This window comes from Larimichthys crocea, chromosome XXIII (assembly GCF_000972845.2).
Source record: "Larimichthys crocea isolate SSNF chromosome XXIII, L_crocea_2.0, whole genome shotgun sequence".
NCBI classification, from domain to species: domain Eukaryota; kingdom Metazoa; phylum Chordata; class Actinopteri; family Sciaenidae; genus Larimichthys; species Larimichthys crocea.
Window position 1 is genome coordinate 12,718,795 of NC_040033.1, and position 17,852 is coordinate 12,736,646.

The 17,852-nt window shown below is 39.0% G+C and overlaps 2 protein-coding genes and 1 non-coding gene across 6 annotated transcripts in view; 2 read left to right on the forward strand and 1 right to left on the reverse strand.

The window, feature by feature from the left end:
- The window catches only part of myripb (myosin VIIA and Rab interacting protein b), a 108,277-nt gene extending 98,937 nt beyond the window's left edge, over positions 1-9,340 (forward strand). For 2 of the 4 annotated variants that reach the window (XM_027274401.1, XM_019274542.2), the window contains exons 10-17: positions 30-556; positions 1,036-1,185; positions 1,453-2,244; positions 6,368-6,559; positions 6,663-6,824; positions 6,990-7,085; positions 7,409-7,469; positions 8,395-9,340. In XM_027274401.1, coding sequence (XP_027130202.1) covers positions 30-556; positions 1,036-1,185; positions 1,453-2,244; positions 6,368-6,559; positions 6,663-6,824; positions 6,990-7,085; positions 7,409-7,469; positions 8,395-8,438 — 2,024 coding nt within the window. In that variant the 3' untranslated portion in view covers positions 8,439-9,340. Of the gene's footprint in view, positions 1-29; positions 557-1,035; positions 1,186-1,452; positions 2,245-2,985; positions 3,769-6,367; positions 6,560-6,662; positions 6,825-6,989; positions 7,086-7,408; positions 7,470-8,394 lie in introns of those variants that run through there. The other 2 variants (XM_019274543.2, XM_027274402.1) reach the window with 2 other exon arrangements.
- Positions 9,341-11,164: 1,824 nt separating this feature from the next.
- Positions 11,165-13,048, reverse strand: prlh2 (prolactin releasing hormone 2). Its single transcript, XM_010735173.3, has 3 exons — positions 12,898-13,048; positions 12,213-12,396; positions 11,165-11,570 (listed from the first exon to the last, which is right to left on the reverse strand). The coding sequence occupies exons 2-3, from the start codon at positions 12,373-12,375 to the stop codon at positions 11,365-11,367; spliced, it is 369 nt and encodes a 122-aa protein (XP_010733475.1). The 5' UTR covers positions 12,376-12,396; positions 12,898-13,048; the 3' UTR covers positions 11,165-11,364.
- A 2,575-nt stretch (positions 13,049-15,623) lies between these two features.
- Positions 15,624-15,696, forward strand: trnar-ccg (transfer RNA arginine (anticodon CCG)). Its single transcript has one exon. It is a non-coding gene; the product is annotated as a tRNA-Arg (tRNA).
- The last annotated feature ends 2,156 nt before the right edge of the window (positions 15,697-17,852 follow it).

The window sequence follows — 17,852 nt, forward strand, 5'->3', positions numbered from 1 at the left end:
CTTCCAGCTGTCTGTTCATGTTCTTCCAGGTGCATCCTCAGTGCTCCAGAGCCCAGACGGTAACTGGATCGCCCTGCACAGCTCACAGCTGTCTCGACCCAGCCTGCTAACCAAGAGGAAGAGCCTAGTGTTCAGCGTGTTGGAAAAAGAGTCCGGCGTCGTCTCAGCTTACGACGAGATGGGATCCGACTCTGAGGAGAACGATGAAGGCGGATGGGGTGCAGCGCTGCGACAGTTCCGCCGCAAACTGTCCGATGAGACTTACTACACGGACTCGCAGCACGACCCAGAATGGACGTACACCCAGCACCTTCCCATTACATCACCGTCCTCTGGCCAGTACACCAACACAGAGACTCTCAACTCAGACTCAGAGGCCTCATCTGTGCTGTCTGCATGCCCTCGCAAATCGCCTCACAACCTGCTGAGGAAGAAAGGACCGTCTGACACACACCTGCACCCTCATCACCAGCCTCTCTACCACCAATACCCTCACCAGAACCTCTCTCCGTATCCACTCCACTCAGAGGCACTAGATGTGAACTTTAACCCCAAGGTGATTTGTCTTTAGAAGCAAAAATACACTATATCAAAATAAGGTTTGTTCTGCAGAAATTGGCCCATGTAATTGTTTATACTAATGCAACACTGGGTAAGTAGCATTTGTCCAATGGTCCCCAGCCCGGGGTCAGGCTCCTCCAAGGAATCATATAATAAATGAGCAGTCAGTAGATGGTGAATGATTTTTTTTGGCCTTGTCTCTCTAATCTCTGCTGTTTTTATGAAATTATAGATAATTTGACCTGTTTAAGAAACAAACATTTACCTAAATTAAATCATCTGAGAAGTTTTTATGGGATGGAACTGGTAATAACTGATCGTCATCTGAAACATGACAAGAAAAGGATCAAAATTCAAATGTAAAATTGTAACTATAACTGTCAAATGTGTAGATGTGGGGGAAAAAAGTACAAAAATGTTGTAAAACAAGTACCTCAAACCTGCATTTTGTTTATTTTCCACCATTGTTCCCAGGTGATGGGTGACAGCAGCGAGGCTGAGGAGAGGCAGAGTGACCCGGTCAGAAGATCAAGGCGACGCAGGAAAAGCAAGAGAGAATCGTCCACAGAGCAGAGCAGGCCTGGAGGCCAGAGCCACACACAGTCCATCTACCCTTTAGTGCAGGTAAAATATCACACCTGCAGATGTACTACTATTAGTAGCTTGTGTTTTCTAGTTGATTCGTAATAGTAACTGACTTGAAATCCCATGACACCAGTGAGACATGTAATGGTTGTAAAATATCGTTTCTCCATTGGGAGGCAGCAAAGTATAAATCTGTGTTTCATATATTTCAGGCTCCCTTCTTCTTCAGTGATTCTGTAGTCCTTTTGCTCAGTCAGTTGATGTAGTTGTATTAAATGTCTTTCTGTCCTTGTCTCCTCATTCAAGGAGAACAGTGGTTTTCTACTCAATGCCCTGCTGAAGAGGGGTTTAAGTGAGGAACAGCCAGTACCTGACACTATGCCAGTGGCCACAGCTGCACCAGACGCCTTCAAATTAGATGCCATGACACCCGAGCCAAGGGACTTGGACACAGTGGCCCCAAATTCAGCAGCCCCCAGCCCTCCACAGCCCCACACTCTGGCTCTAGGGTCTCAGCAGCACTCGCCCAGTAGCTCAGGGCCTGGAGACCCTCTGGAAGAGGAGCTACGATCCAGACTCAGCCAGCTGGTCAGCCGCGCCAACAGCAAAGACAGCAGCTCATCTGAAGAGGAGTGTACAAAGCGGCCCGTGGACAAACAGACGGATAAAGAAAGTGACAGACAGAGAGAGATGACGAGGTTGAAAGACACGGAAAGAGAAAGGCAGAGGGCAAGCGACAGATTAAGGGACAGGACCAGCAGTAAGGAAAGAGATACACCAAGTGAAACAGTGGAACAAGTGAATGGACAAGAGATGGGAAGAGGTGAGAGACTAATAAAGAGTCTGCCGGTGAGAGAGGAGGGAAGAGTTAGGGAGAGGAGGTTGGAGAAAGGAGTGGCAAGTTTGGAAGAGCAGGTAGATGACCAGGAGCAAAAGAGAAGCGATAAAAGAGAGCCCAACAGACAAAGTAAGAGACAACATAAAAGAGATGCAGAGAAGGAAGCAGAGCAGAAAGGAGGAGTAAGGAGAAGTGGATCTAGTGCAACTTCACCTGCTGTTACACCATTTTCCCAGGAGGGGGCGCTATCAGGCAGCCAGGTAAGAAGATTAGTACAGTAGATTTGATTCCACCATTCATTTTCTGCTTTTGTAGCTGCCCTGCTAGGGATGTACTGTCTGTCTGTCTGTCTGCCTACATTTATCTTTTTTTTTCTCTCAATAACTCTTGATCCTCTCACCTTCCTCTCTTATTATTATGTGTCAATCACTGCCATCCTTATCCGTCCCTCATCCTGGGTTTTCCCTCTTTCTCCGTGCTTCCCTTCTTCTTTTTTGGCTGGTCTGTATGTTGCTTTCTGTGTGTGTGTGTGTGTGTGTGTGTGTGTGTGTGTGTGTGTATGTGTGCGTCAGGAAGAATACAATGACTCGGAGCAACAGCAGAGGCTTCAGTTGCTCTCCTCACTCTTACATCAGGTGAGATATCAGCTAGAAAGCAAAGGAATCCTGCTTATGCATTGTGCAGGATGCCACCCTTGAGGACATACAACTCTGATAAAACATGCATTCAAACACATTTGTGCTGACTAAACGTACAGTAATGCATTTACGTCTCATGTAAATGCGCAGTCACAAAATATGTGATGGCTGGATTTAAGTGCGATTAAGTTGAATGTCATAGGCAATAAAGCTTCAGGCATTTGTAGTGCAGCGAAAGTAGTGTGTAGTAGCAGAAATGTTGTTACCCAAGGGTAACATTTTTTTCTGTTAGTCCCTCAAAAATAAAACCGCAGACCTTGATGTTCCTCCTAACACACCCTGCTTTGCTTTTTGGTTTTCAAGAGTCATACTGGAAGACATCCATCACAGAAGAGCTGCAAATATAATTTTTTCATTAACAAATGTCTTAAAAGGTCATAATGCGACACAGCTACAGGACCAAACCATTTACATTTTTTTGACTGGAGAAGCTGCCTCTATGCTAACTTTTTACATCTACATGTTTAAGTATGGCTGAAGACAATAAGTCCACCTTTGTTGTAAATTACAAACACAAATATATACTGAAATGCATTGTGTATAAGCATCCTACTGTAGATGGTTGTAAGTAAATTATAAGTTCCAACTGTGACAATGAAAATGTAGTACACAGTGACAAGAATGTATGGAACAAGCAGGAACGTATGCACACATGTCTGGTGTAAGGTCACGTCGTATTAATAGACAAATCGTATCCTGTTACATTTCTGTCAGTCTAACCCATGAGATGTGCAACTATATGTACTAACGATATACAAAGATGTCAGTGTGCAAAATAAATCTGCTTGATTTATCTTGACTGAGCTTTTGATGTGCACTGTTGCCCAGCAATGCACTGCATGAAGGACATAAAAGAAGCTTTTTGCTTTTTCTTCTCCAAAGTCACAGACTGAATGATGCTTACTGGTGCTTCCTTTTAGAGTGAATACAAAAAGCATGTGTTGTGAGAAAATGTGTACATAATACATACTGAATACCCGCTAGTATGAATGGTTACATTTTAATGAACTGCATGTAGAATTGGGATAAAATTAATGTCGTAATATTTCCACAGAGAAAAGTCAAAATCCACACAAAGTCATATAGATACGTAAAATATATGTAGAATTCGCACACACATACTCAGTCATGCACTTAATGAGCTCACCTTATGTACTAGTGTTACATCAGAGGCGTGTGGGTCGATGCTGGTCATTAGTCAGACTCATTAGAAGGGCTCCTGTGAGTAATGCTAGTCTCTTACAACGTGTATGACACATGTACAAGTGTGATCTATTCCTGTTGGTTTTCACAGCTTCCTTTGAAACCCACCAGGACAACTCAGTTTGATATAAATAAGGGAAAACGTGACGATGACTATATTTGTGGCTTGCAATGGCTTTCATTGTACACCACCAGAAGCAAAGTGACAATGATTCATTCATGTCCAAAATATAAATGTACTGCTCACTGTAGTGACTATCTGTTATATAGTACGTAGTGAATGAATGTCTGTCCCTTAGTTTAAAAATTGCTTCACTAGGTGTTAACTTTCAGTAGCCAAATGCACTCAGATCTCTTGCACATCAGTCACTGAAAAAGCAATTTGGCAATAAAAATAACAAAGAAAGAAATCCCAATACAAATATGGACATGTATACTTCTTTACAGATGTAGGCCACTGTTGTCTATGTGACTTTAACATTTTTTGTTTGAAAGTAAAACAACAAAGAGACACAAAACAACCAAAAAAGACACAAAACAACTATAAAGAGACACAAGACAACAACAAAGAGATGCGAAACAAGATATAAAATGAGACGTGATTCAGCTCTAAAGAGACAAAAAATAACTACAAAGAGACAGAAAGAAGAATTGTTCCAGTGTCGTCATATGTTGGTTTTATGCCTTGCTCCTATAGAGGAGGGGTTAGGGCCCTTTTACATGTCTGTGTCCAGGAGCCCCTTGTCTCATAACGTGTCCATGACTGTAGGCTCTTTGGCAGCTGTGTATTCATATTTAATATTGTCATGTTAGAATATTTAAAGAACTGTGGTTTTAAATTTGATTTATCTGGTTATCCCAAACGTTCCTAAACCTGCCAATGCTTTTAATTTTATTACTATACCACAAAACTCCACTTATATTCCAGCCACTCATATTTTATCTTACATTATATTTCTATCTTAATATGAAACAAACATTTATATAGATATATATATATAATATATATTATTATATATATATATATAATATATACTAAGTGTATCTGTAAGTGTCAATAGCAGTGTGACGTGTATGTGTGTCAGACTGTTTGATCTCTATGGTGATGGTCTGGTTCTTTGGAGTGGTTGAGAACATCAGACTCTCACCAAGCGTCCATTTCTTCATCGAACCAACCCAAGTCAATATCTCGGACCATCCATCTCTGCTTCTCATTCTTTTAAAGATGACTGAATGATGATTTTTTTTTTTTTAAGATAAAAGGTTTGGTTTTCTGCCTCTCATCTTTCACTCAGTGTTGTGTCTTGTCTCGGCCAACCCATTGTCCCTCATCTCCTTCATCCCCACCTTACTCTTGTGTCATCCCTTAAAGCTCTGCCTTTCACACTGTCACACTGTCTGTCTGACTGGGTCAATATGCCTCCGATCCCACTGATCAAAGCTCCAGCCAGTGACTAATTCATTATTGAATTACTATTTTTTTAATTATTTCATTGCTGTTTCCTTTTCTTGCTCTGTGTTTTCATCTTTCAGCTTTTTTCTTATTAGACATCTCCACGATAGAATTTATAATTTGTCCCAGACAGTCTGAATTTGGAAACATGCTCAGATAAACAAGTTAATAACAAGACTGACTGGCAGTAAACACAGTGACTAATATGTTCCCTTCATTTGTCTGTCCACTCATTCCAAAATGAATTAACTGAAAAGTCCAAAGATTTTCTCATCAACATGTCCTGTAATGGACATATAATCTCAGGTATAAGCTTCAATTTAAAAGGAGTCCCTGTGAAGAAAGGATTGAATTCCTGCTTCTCTGGCTGCACATCCAAATGTTGTAATTGCCATCCTGCAGTCTACTTCTCATAACAGGCTGCAAAGTAATGAGATATATTCTATTCACTGCAACATCTTTTAACTGATCAAAGCCTAAAAGAATAAAAGAGCAGTCACTCCTCCCGCTTTGTCTTGTCTCCTTCTACACATTCTACATTTCTCACCTCCAGCTCCATCTTTACCTTCTATACCTTCTGATTGAGCAGCTGGCATCTAAATAGGAGAAAGCTTTTAGGTTATGTGTTATGTGTCATGTTAGAGTATGTGTTTTGCTTATCTAAAGATTTTATAATGTCCCAAACTCTGGTTGCATAATTACATTTTGTTACATTCCCTTGCTTCTTGAATGAAAGATATTTTTCGTTTTACTTCATTATGCTACATTAAGCCATTGCTTTGTCCTTAATGTGGTGTTTACAGATTTCATGCATTAAGTCTTTTGCCTCCAGCATCTCTTTGAAGGTTTCTCAGTCTGAACATTTTAACTTTTATGACCATTTCACTTTTAATTATGAAAGTTCAATATTATTTTTATCCTCTTTAAAGTGTTCACATTAAGTCTTTTATGATGTGACTGACTGCTGTACTCTGTGTATGTCTGTGTGTGTGTGTTTGCATGTGTTTGCGTGTGTGCCTTCCAATGAAGCAGAAGTACTCTGCGGCCTCTCTCTGCAGCATCACCACAGAGGTGTTGAAGGTTTTGAACGCTACAGAGGAGCTGATCGGTGAGGCAGGAGGTGAGAGCTACACCCCGTCTGAGTCCATGAGTGCTTCTCCAATCTCCAGCTGCTCTGAGACCCGCAAGCTGGACCAGAGGCTGACCAAGATGGAGGAAAACGTAAGCTAAAGGGCAAGGTGGCCCTTTGTGGATTTCCACCCAATAAGAAACGCATGTTGTGATTTAATCATACTGGAAACTAAATGTGCGCTCCTCTGTACAGGTGTACCTGACTGCTGGAGCTGTGTATGGGCTTGAGGGGGCACTGGGTGACCTGGAGCAGTGTGCCCGCAATATTAGCAGTGGCACAACAGACACAGAGCTGGCCTTCCTGGAGGACCAGGTGGCCACTGCAGCAGCTCAGGTTCAGCAGTCTGAACTGCAGGTACTGGAAAGCTTTTTTTTCTGCAGCGGTCTTCCACTAATTGTGTTTGTGCCAAACAGCCTCACAAATCTTTTCACCAATGTGAACCCAAATGTGAACTGTGAGTTTCACATGTTGTATCAGACTGTTTTTTTTTTTTAATTAAGTTTGTTTCTCCCTTTTAAGGTATCAAACATTGAGGCCAGGATATCAGCTCTGAAAACAGCTGGGTTGAATGTGGCTGTCTGTAATCGCTTCTCCAAGTTCAAGCCAAAATCCAAGGTAACTTCAAGTACTACACTGCCACACAGCCATACAGTATGTATACTGTCTTTGTCTGGTTGTGTTTGCTAATATTATATCATAAAGTACTGATACGTTAAGAAACATTTGTCTGTGACTGTATTTGGCTGAACCATTGCTAATAAAAGCTATCAATCTATCACTGAAATCCCACTGAGGTTTTGTGAATATGCACACAACTATTGTGTTACTACTACTTAAGTAATTAAAGTGACTGACCTGATACTGAAAGTAAGAAAAGGAGAACATATAGCAGCTCCAAATCAGAAAGATTTGGTAATTTATGAATACTCTGATTACAGCCTCAAACCCTGGACTCATCACGCCATCAAAGGAGGAAGCTTCCAGCCCCTCCACTGAAAGGTACCAAATTAGTTTCTCATGCTCAATTTATGACACTATAAATACAAAATTGATTATCTTTAAATTCCCAAAGGTAAATACTGTACATATTTAAGTCATAGAGAGTTGAATATATTTACTGTTGTGATGTTCAAAATCCTGTACACCCCTCTACTTATCAGTCATCAATAGTATAAGCAAAAGTAAAGTGAGTGTACTAACCTGTGCTGACTCGGTGCACAGTATATGTCATACTCTCGTAACCACAAACACTGCTTAATACTATCTTGTATACACCGTGTGTGTACTCTGTTTGTGTGTGTGTGAAACAAAGACAGCTAGAGATGGGGAGTGAGACAGAGATGAGAAGATACTTTTAATTCACCTTTAGTTAACATCACACATTTTGCGCTTTGTCCTAAAAGAAGAGATTGGTTGCTGAATGGATGTAAAAATGAATACATCTGCTAGAAAGGGACTAAGTAACTGAAAAGCTCCATTAGATGTAAAGCAGCCAAATGGAAACACAGGAGTACAGGAGGATAAGGCTCGTTTTATCAACCAACAAGAAGTCTGTCGCTTTTCATGTCAGTGAATGGCCTTTTTCCGTTGGGGGCTTTCTTTATGTTCGTTTTTTTGTTTCTTTTTTTTTTCTTCGCCAGCATTCACACAATAGCCTTGATTCAGGGTGGCTTTTTCAGCACAGCTCCAAAGACAGACAGCAGGCAGGACAATGGCACAAAATCAGTGACCAAAACATGTAATCATATCATTCAATCCTGCTTAGAGTGTCTTTTTTTATCAGCCGTTCTATGACTGGGTCAGCTGTCATCTGAATCACATATTATTGGTAGTGTCTTTTTTTCTGGACAACCTAAGCTTTTGCAGCAGATTTTAAAATGCTGTTTTGTTTAATGTGTTTTTTTGTTTTTTTTTGACATTTTAGAAAAGTTGGAGCCAGAGCAGCAGGTGAAAATGTTTCGCCCATAGTGACAGTCAGCAGCACAACGAGTCCCTCAGGGCCGCTTCAGAGCTCCAGGGACGGGGGGCCCCTCTCATCCAGTGCCTTGACCCAGTGTTCGCCGCCAGCTCCAGGCAAAGCAGGGGCCAACACCTGCCCTGTGTGACCCACGAAACACTCAGCCCTCAACCAGGCACGGTACCATGTCAGTCAAACTCCTCACAGAAGACATGACTGGCCCTTTCCACTTTATCCTCCATTTCCTCCCATCACCGCACAGGTAACATCAAACAAGGATGACTCAACAGTCGGTGTCTCTGCCTTAAAAATCTGCAAACACTCCTCATGACCCAACTGAAAAAGAATATCTGTACAGACAAAAATGACTCCCATTTCATTTTTCTATCTGTTTGCAAGAGTATTGTGATTTACTGTATGATGAAGACGTGGAAAAATCATGTGAAACTTTCTGTGATTCAGTGTCCCAAAAAGAGGCTGAGCCGTGTTTTATACCGCGTCTCCTTCCTCACCAAATGTCATGAGGAATCTAACCACCCCTCCAAAGCTTTTTTTTGAATGATTGTCTTTTTCACACGCACTGCTATCAGATGGTAATCCTCATTTGGGGAATGATTGTAACACCTTTGACATTTTAACCATTTTAAAATTGTATGCACTAACCAGAAAATAGTGTTTAAAAATTAGCAAATTATCAGGACCAAAACATTTTTGTCCTTCCTTCCTGCCACTAAAATTGTTAGATGGCACACAAAGCACACTTGAAAAAATCTGCCATTCTTTGTAAACAGCATCCAGAAGACTAGTTTAAACAATAGTTTGATATATGTGGAAACATTGACTCTTTTGCTAAGAGTTACATATGAAGACTGATACCACTCTCATGTCTGTCCAGCAAATATGTAGTTTGTTGGAAAAAAAAGACAACCCCTTTCACTTTAAGCTTTTACTTCAAGCTAAGCTCATCTAAGATAGCTATCTGTCTGCTGGAGGGGTATTCATTTTCTCATATAACTCAGCAAGAAAATGTCCAACTGTCCTCTTAAATAAATGCCAACTGTTGATGATTGATTCAACAGGGAAGTGCTCTCCAATTTAGAAAAGCAAATGATCAAACTGCTTGCTAGACACACTCACTACAGCCTTAATGTGGAAGCCGTGTGCTTTTACATTGAAGTGAATCAAAGTAAGGTTTGAGTAATGTCTGAATGTCCGACAAACTCGGCTCAACACACGTCTGCATAGGTTATGACATTCAGGTTTGGTCTGACAGCATGCTTTCCTCATGCAGTATTCTTCAACCCAAAGTCATTTTCTTCCTCCTTTGTCATTTACTTCATTTATTTTTGTAACATTGTGGCCTTTAATTTGAACAAAAAAAAAAGAAAAAGGTATTTTCCCTTCGCTGGGTCATGTGTGAACTTTTCTGTTGCATTCAGAAAATCTTGTAAAGATTTTTACATAATGAAGTCTGATGGGCTATATATAACAAATGCCATAAAACCATGATTTTGTTACAAGCAATTTATTTTTGTACTTTACTGAACACTTTTATGCAATACCACTGAAATAAGTACTATTGCAAATTGAAGGCTTTATTCTCTCCTCAAAGGAGCCCTCCTCAGTCAGTCCTATCAGACTCTCTCACGTGTAGTGACTCAAAGTGCTTTGCAGTGTATGCCTGCATTTACCATTTGATATTCTGCCAGTAATGACAATGGTAAATGTTACAAAAAACACGGGTGACAACAGGCATTTTTGGAGCGGCTAGTACAATTCATACTGTATTTGTACTCCTTAAACACTCGATTTGAGAATACTGCCTTTCATATTTGGGTTATTTTTCTTTACTCTGTGACCACTTACATTAGTTAGAATCTCAGTTAGCCATGCATATGGTTGTTAGGTCAAGTACAGGTTAGCAACTGAGCAGAGTTGGACAGCTTGAACTAAAAGTTGTGATGATCTTCTGTACGAATGCTCTGCCCTTTCTATTAGTGACCTTTTCATCCCAGCCTTTCGCATCTCTGGTTTTTGCACATTGATCCTGTACTTTTGTCAAACTTGTTCTCCAGAGGTATCGATGTATAAAAGCATGTTTCTGGTTTTATCGAAATTGATGTAAAATTTCCCATGAAAAGCACAGCCACAAGGGTCCAATCATCAGTGTCCTGTATTTTTCTAATGTAAAAAAAAAATTATATCATCACAGAATTTGTTAATATATGTATATGTGTGAAAAGATGGATATGATATAGAATAATGTGTGTATTGCCCAATCATAGTTGACCAATCTTTCAGTGTTGTGTGCAAGAGGCTGTGTATAATTGTCATGACTTGTAGGGCTGGATTCAGGACAGGAAGTCTCATTTACTGCTGATACTGTGTCCCAGATAATCAGAAATGATGAGATTCGCACAGAGCTAAAAACAAAATCTACTTTTGTTCCTGTTTAAATCCAATGTGAATGACTACAATGAAGTTCCCTGTGCACAGCTCCACAGGCGGGCCATTCACCTTTTATGTGCAATCGTTTGTTGCAATCCATATGACATGTTGGGGAAAATATTAACAAGCAAAAAATACAGATTCTCTATGTGCCACAGTACCCTGAGAAAAACAATGTATTATGAAATTAATAAAATTTGCAAACTGAAAGTTTTCTTGTTTGAAAGAAAATGTTTTTGTGCCCCCGCAAATTCACAAAGGCTATAGGCGAAATGATGATGAACAGATATAATCACAACATCCTGGTTTATTAATCAATATAGAATGCATTTTTATGTACAGATACATTTGGAGAGTGATTTCATCAACCAAGGCCTCATAACAGACACCAGAGAGAAATACATTTAAGAACAAAAAGGTATACAACCTCAGTCATGATAAAAAATGAAGACACTAAGAGTTTATGGATGAAGGGAAGAGGACACGCTGTCATGGTAACCAATCCCTGTCCTCTCCATCCAGCACATTCCCCAGGTTCTCTTTGTTTCTGATGCTGTCGAGAAGCAGTGCCAACATCCTGACGACAGGCTGAATACCGCCGCTGCCCAGAGCCTCCATGCTGCTGTGCCTCTTCCCGAAGCGGCCGATGGGTCTCACCCCACGTCCCACGTACCAGAATGGATCTATCTCTGGACCTGGACACCACATCAGAGTACATCAGTGGCAGTGATAGTAATTATTATGAAGAAAATAACAGCATTACTCATTATTTCTTGATGCTTTTAACATTTTGTAGAGCTTGGAAAAAAAAAAAGACAAAATACAAAAATCTAATTTTCAAAGAAAACGTTAAAGATTTGTCCATCCTGTTAGATTCCAACTTAAACATTAATTCTCAGGTGCTTTGTGTTTATATAGATTATTGTCTTCAGACTGTTGATGGTAAATTTCTGCACAGATGTTTGGTCTTTTACATAATTATGATGTACATACAGATGAATTGTAGTAACGCTGACTTCTAGAACAATACTGTTGTATTAATTGTAAGTTTTCATTCATTGTGATATTCAAAATACAAATAAAAACGAGATTCCTTTACTGTGTGTTATTCTAGTAGTAGAAATAGAAATAAAACGAAAAGAAGATGAAGGTCTTAGTATTAAGACCACAGATAGAACATAATATGCAAAAAAGAAATGTTTTACCTGTCTGTCCTCTTAACCTTTAGCCTCTGAAATCTCCCTAAACTACTTCAACAAATTCTACAGGTTATAAAAATATTAAATCATATCAATATCATTAATTAATAAAAAAAAATAGAATAAACCAAGTCTTACTTCTGTTGTCGACATTGTGAACAATGTGGAAGTCATGCTCCACCGTGGTGCTGTGAGCTCTGCTGAAGCTGGAGGAGAGGAGGAGGAGCAGCGCCAGAGCTGCAGACAGCCAGCGGCTCGTCAGGACGCAGTGCGGGACATCAGCCGCTCTCCCAGGCAGCATGCTGTGGAGTCACTCAAGGCACTACAGAGGACAGTAAAATATCACAGCTTAAAGGCACTGAAATAGTAAAAGAAAGTTTGCAAGCAGAGTGTGTCAGATGTAAAGAAAATCTGATTTATTATAGAAAAACTGAAAACGTTGTAACATGAACATGCTAGGAAGTTATTTATAATAGATAAAAAGAAAACAAACAAAAACCTAAAATAGGATTAAGTAGTTCTGAATAAAGAAATAGTACGATTAATTCAATTTTAAAATTCAAGATTTAAAAACTATGACTATTGTAAACTTTTAGAATGGTCTCATAACAATCTTTAATCTATTGTTATATCATAGGTCATTCTAGTTTATTTATGTCATATTATAATTATTCAGCCTACTAGTGATGTGGCACAGTGGTGTTTGAGGAGTATCTATCATAAATCTAACCTAAATACAGAACTTATCATCACCCTTTTGCATTTTATAAAGTGCATTTATCAGGCTGTAAAAAAATTTATAATGCAAACAGAAGCTACTTACCCTGAACTTTGGTAGCAGGCTGAGGTCAGTTGGCAGAGGTCTCAAGTCGTTATTGTGAAGCAGGTGTGCTCCAGCTTATATATCCATGCTGCTCATGCGGTTGTTGGATGATGAATCAAGAACGTCAGTCACACAGAGTGATCCCAGACTACAGGATGTATCACCCCCCCCCACCCTCCTCTTCCTCCTCTTCCTCCTCCTCCTCCTCTTCGTCCACTCCTCCCCTCCTCCTCCCACTCTTTAAACCCCCATTCATCCCTTTGAGGAGGGTTGGTTTTGGAGTTTTTCCTGATGTCTGTCACGTAGCAGAGCAGTCCATCAGGGAAGCCAATGACATGTAGACATCTTTAAATTAGTGAACATGGGGAGACCCAACACCTCAAGGAGACTTGTCAGACAGTGACCTGGAACTGTGGTGGGCGTTTTTTGATGAGCCTTTCATCAATCAGGTTGATTACAAGGGACAAGGCAGGACAAAATTAACTATTGCAAAAAGAACAGACTGTTTTTTCACTGGAGCTTTTAGAACTTTCTTAATCATAATTACCTTCAAACACCAAGATTTCAAACGTCACTCTGACTCTTCTGGATGATATTTTAAATCAGTGATCCAGGAAGGAGTGAGAGCTTTAAATATCCTATAGGTGCATGTGAATACGCGCCACCTGTGCATGTGCTGAAAGGTGATCACATGTCATAATCACATGTGAGAGACTATGGTGAGGAAAACCTCAGGCACTCAAATGTATTCAGGTGTAAAGTCGCCTTGGGGACTAAACAGGTTTCTGTAAAGGTCACGATGTTATGTGACAGATGAGAAACCTAATGACTAATTGTGTGAAAAAAACAAGTAAATGAGTTCTGCAGGTGACGTAGATGTAGCTAAAATAGTTAGTCAATCCACATAAAAGTAATAATTTTGATAATCAATCAGTCATTTAAACATTTTTACACATAAATGTGAAAATGTGCTGCTTTTTTTGACTTTTATACTAAATTGTATAGTGAAGTTTTTCACTGTTTCCGGTTTTATTTATATTAAAACAGCTATACCTGACTTTAACTTCTTAACACCATAGAATAATTATACATAGCGTATAAATGTAAATATGTATTGTACATTTTGAACATCTTAAAGGTAACATCAGTGGTTTTAGATAATAAAATATGATTTCTCATGTAAATGTCCTTACAACATGTATTTTAAGTGGTTGAATCTTCATGATCCAGCTGAAATAAACTTATCATCATCTAACAAAAACAACAAAAATAATATCATGTTGATATTGTTCTACACAGCATGTGACGTAAAAGGATCGCCACAGCTCGACCCGTGGGCACCACTTCAGTTCTCCCCCTCATATTATAGAAGCCATAATCTTGTCGTGGACTGAGATCAGATGGTACGATGCGGACACAAGCTCTGGAATAATGAGAAGATGACTGCCTGAGGATGTGTAATCACACCACAACACTGACAAATCCTTAACTAATGAAGCTAATTTTATTTACAATAGGAAGCCCTTATTTGAAAACAGTGTGGGATTTGTTGCTTTTTAGATGCTCATTCACAGATTCACAGAAAACTCATTCATAAAAGGTTCTGTTTATCCCTAATTTGGGGCTAAAATATGACCTTGTTGATGCTGAATAAATTTAGAGACAAATAAATGTAAACAGTTACAGACATATAATATAGCTTATTGTAAGGTTATTTTTAATTTTTAATTCATATGCTCTAAACTCACTAAATCTCCTCATTTGGTTAAAAAATACACTGCTTAGGTCATGTCCCTGCTCAAGAAGTGTTCTTTTGTAACACAGTCCTGCATCTGACTGTCTGGTTCCACCTCTTCAAACTATAGCATTGAGGTCTAATCAGCACCTGATTGAATGGCTTCATCTCGCCTGTGTTTCTGTGAATGGAGGCATAGAGGCTCACCGGTCAAGCCACAGCATGAAGTGATCTGACCTGCTTCTTTGTGAATAAAATTGTTAAGGGGTCACGACAATACAAGCAAGAATAATATGCTATAATATGCTGCCTATGCAGCATTAAAGAGCAACTGAGACATTTCATTCATAAAAAAAATGGCATGACTTCACAGTCTACTATAGAGTTCAAAGAGAATATTTCCTTGATACTGTAGGACATGAGGCCCCAGAAGATTGTGGTATTGATTGAGAAAACCCTGCTTACAGAATGATTAACAACATGAACAGCTAAGCTTTGTGGTGTAAATCATTCCCTTACGTGCTACAGTATATTTTGTTAATTGCCTCGTAATTCGTGACCTACAGAGTGTGTGGGAAGGGACATTCATTGACCATGTTTGGTTGACCCTCAATTGGGAAGTCATTGGAAGTCATTGAAGGAATTTCCTCTTGTTGTAGGATGTCATTCTGAACAAAAGGCATGTAGATTGCAACTGTACTTAGAAAATGCTTTGTTTAGGGTATACAGATTTTAATACTAGATTTTTAAACAAAGAAAGAGTGCTGTCAGTTTGAGATAATAATGAGATAAGATAATAGTAGCATAAGGGAACTACAGCTTGCATTTCATTTTGCAAACCTGTGTTGTAGAATGACAAAAAAAATGTACCTCTGTGTATTTAGGCCCAATCCCAGTGTCCTTAAACACTGAACCCTTACTAATATAACAGGAATGTGCCTCTGAATTTGGATGGATCCATTAAATTCCAGGGTAAATCATTTGTATTTGTGGCCCAGTGGCCTAATGGATAAGGCATCAGCCTCCGGAGCTGGGGATTGTGGGTTCAAGTCCCACCTGGGTCGAGTGAGTCTCATGTAACTTATGATTATTCATACAAATTCAGCATATTTACAAGCACCATACTGAGTGAAACGGAGCTACATTGCTCTATCCCCCAAATGAATTCACAATGTAGTAGACCCTCTTCACAGTACAGCGATTGACATATCACAGGTTTAAAAAATGAAATCAATGATTGCCCAACTCAATTTTGCAGGGTGCAACTATTGTGCATGCCATCAGAAACCACGGGACACCTGAATACATTGAAGCCGTTGTTAATATTATTAGTGACACTTGGGCTTTGGCAACTGTGACCAGTCTGATTATCTGCTGAAAAAAAGGCCTACACTATATTAATGAAAGAATTACCCTAATATGCCTTTTAGGTTGGTGTTACAGATGACTTTGTGAAAAATCATAGTTTTCACAAGTCTTGTTGTATGTGCATTAAACTCTACCATATTTGATGTACTACTGTTTAATAGCCTAAATTTGTAGGCTACAGCATAGACTGACATATGCCTTATGAGTCAAAATGATTATTTTTAAATAAATGTCGCAAAATGTCATACAATTGGCATGAAATATTTTTTTTAAAGAAGAGAGGGAGGACCTAAGACTTTTCCTACTTAAACAAAAGTAGCAACATCACAATGTGAAAGTATGTCACAAGTTTTGCCCTTAAATTTTTTCTTCACAATTGAGCAGCATAATATAGTTTTAGTATTAAAAGTAAAAGTACTCAATATGCAGAATCGACCCATCCAAGGTGTTGTATTATATATATATTCTGTTTTACTGCAGAACTGTAAATGTAAGCATTTTAATGATGCAGGATTTTTTTAACTGCTGCTTAATACATCACATTTTTTTCTACTTGTCAAATGCTTTGCAATTTTGAAAATGCATATTTCAGCAGAGTTATTATAATAAGGTGGAGAGAAGATACTGTATATGAGCCTGATCTTTTTATATGGGATGCTTTGCTGCCCCTGTGTGGTAAAATATGTGTATACACACATGTAAAATAAATGACTTTTGAAACCAGAGCCTTGAAACACTCACTCGGGAACATCGTTGACTAAAATTAGATTATTAAGAAAAAGTCAGCCAACAGAGGGGCTAACCAAGCTAGGGGAAACCATGTACTGCATACTACTTTTGAAACCGAATATGAATAGCTGGTAATTAACCATTTATCAAATCATTAACCATCCATTAACCATTAATCAAAACAATATCTAACAGCAATTGACGTCACACAACCTTGTCATACAGTTAGCAGTTTGAATAAAAATAAATAAAAAAATGTTACACCATTCCCTTTAATAATTATAACATTTTAACCATTTCTTGCGTGTCTGTATATACACACCACTATAGGAGGACAACAAAAGGAAGTCATATGTTGAATCAATATAATCCATAAAGATAAACTGTATTTCCATCCAAACTTTATATTTTTGTTGTCTCAACAACTCAAAAAACAATTAAACACTGACTTTAAAAACTGTTAATTCACTGTCCATCATGTGTATGGTGGTATTTTTTGTGTGGAGTTTTTCGGTCGTTATCAAAGTAACTAAACTAGGAAATGTTTATGCATTGCTTGGCAACAGTACAGCAAAATAAAATAAATACACAAACTAATTGTTGTGTAGAAATTGCTGAAGTCAAAGGTCAATGGTGAGGTCAGGAAGGAAGAAAGTGTTCAGGAGCCTCTGATGTCTTATGCTGTATTATTTATTGACGCTTGGCCAAGGAGAATTAGAGACACTCTCAAAGTTCATCAGAAGTGCCTGAGTCGGTGTCGCATTCTGACAAACTTGTGATGGTGGATAAACTTTAAACCAAAAGATCACACCCCAAATACTATACGCCCAGAATTAGTCAAAGAGAATGTCTTTACCCTCTGAGGTGTTATTGTCAACACATTCTAGTCTGGAGACACAGATGTCTGTTTTACGCAGATTGGAACGTCAACAACAAGCTATCTATTATGTCTAGGAAGGCAGCAATAGGTCTCTTCGACCTTGGCCACCACAGTGTTGAGATATGGTGGCACCTAGTCAAAGACAAACAATTAATACTGCCGAGGACCTCAAGGCCTACACGTGACCTCGTGTTACCTAAGGATAGAAAATTCCATAACACTAATTATAATTCATTGTCATAT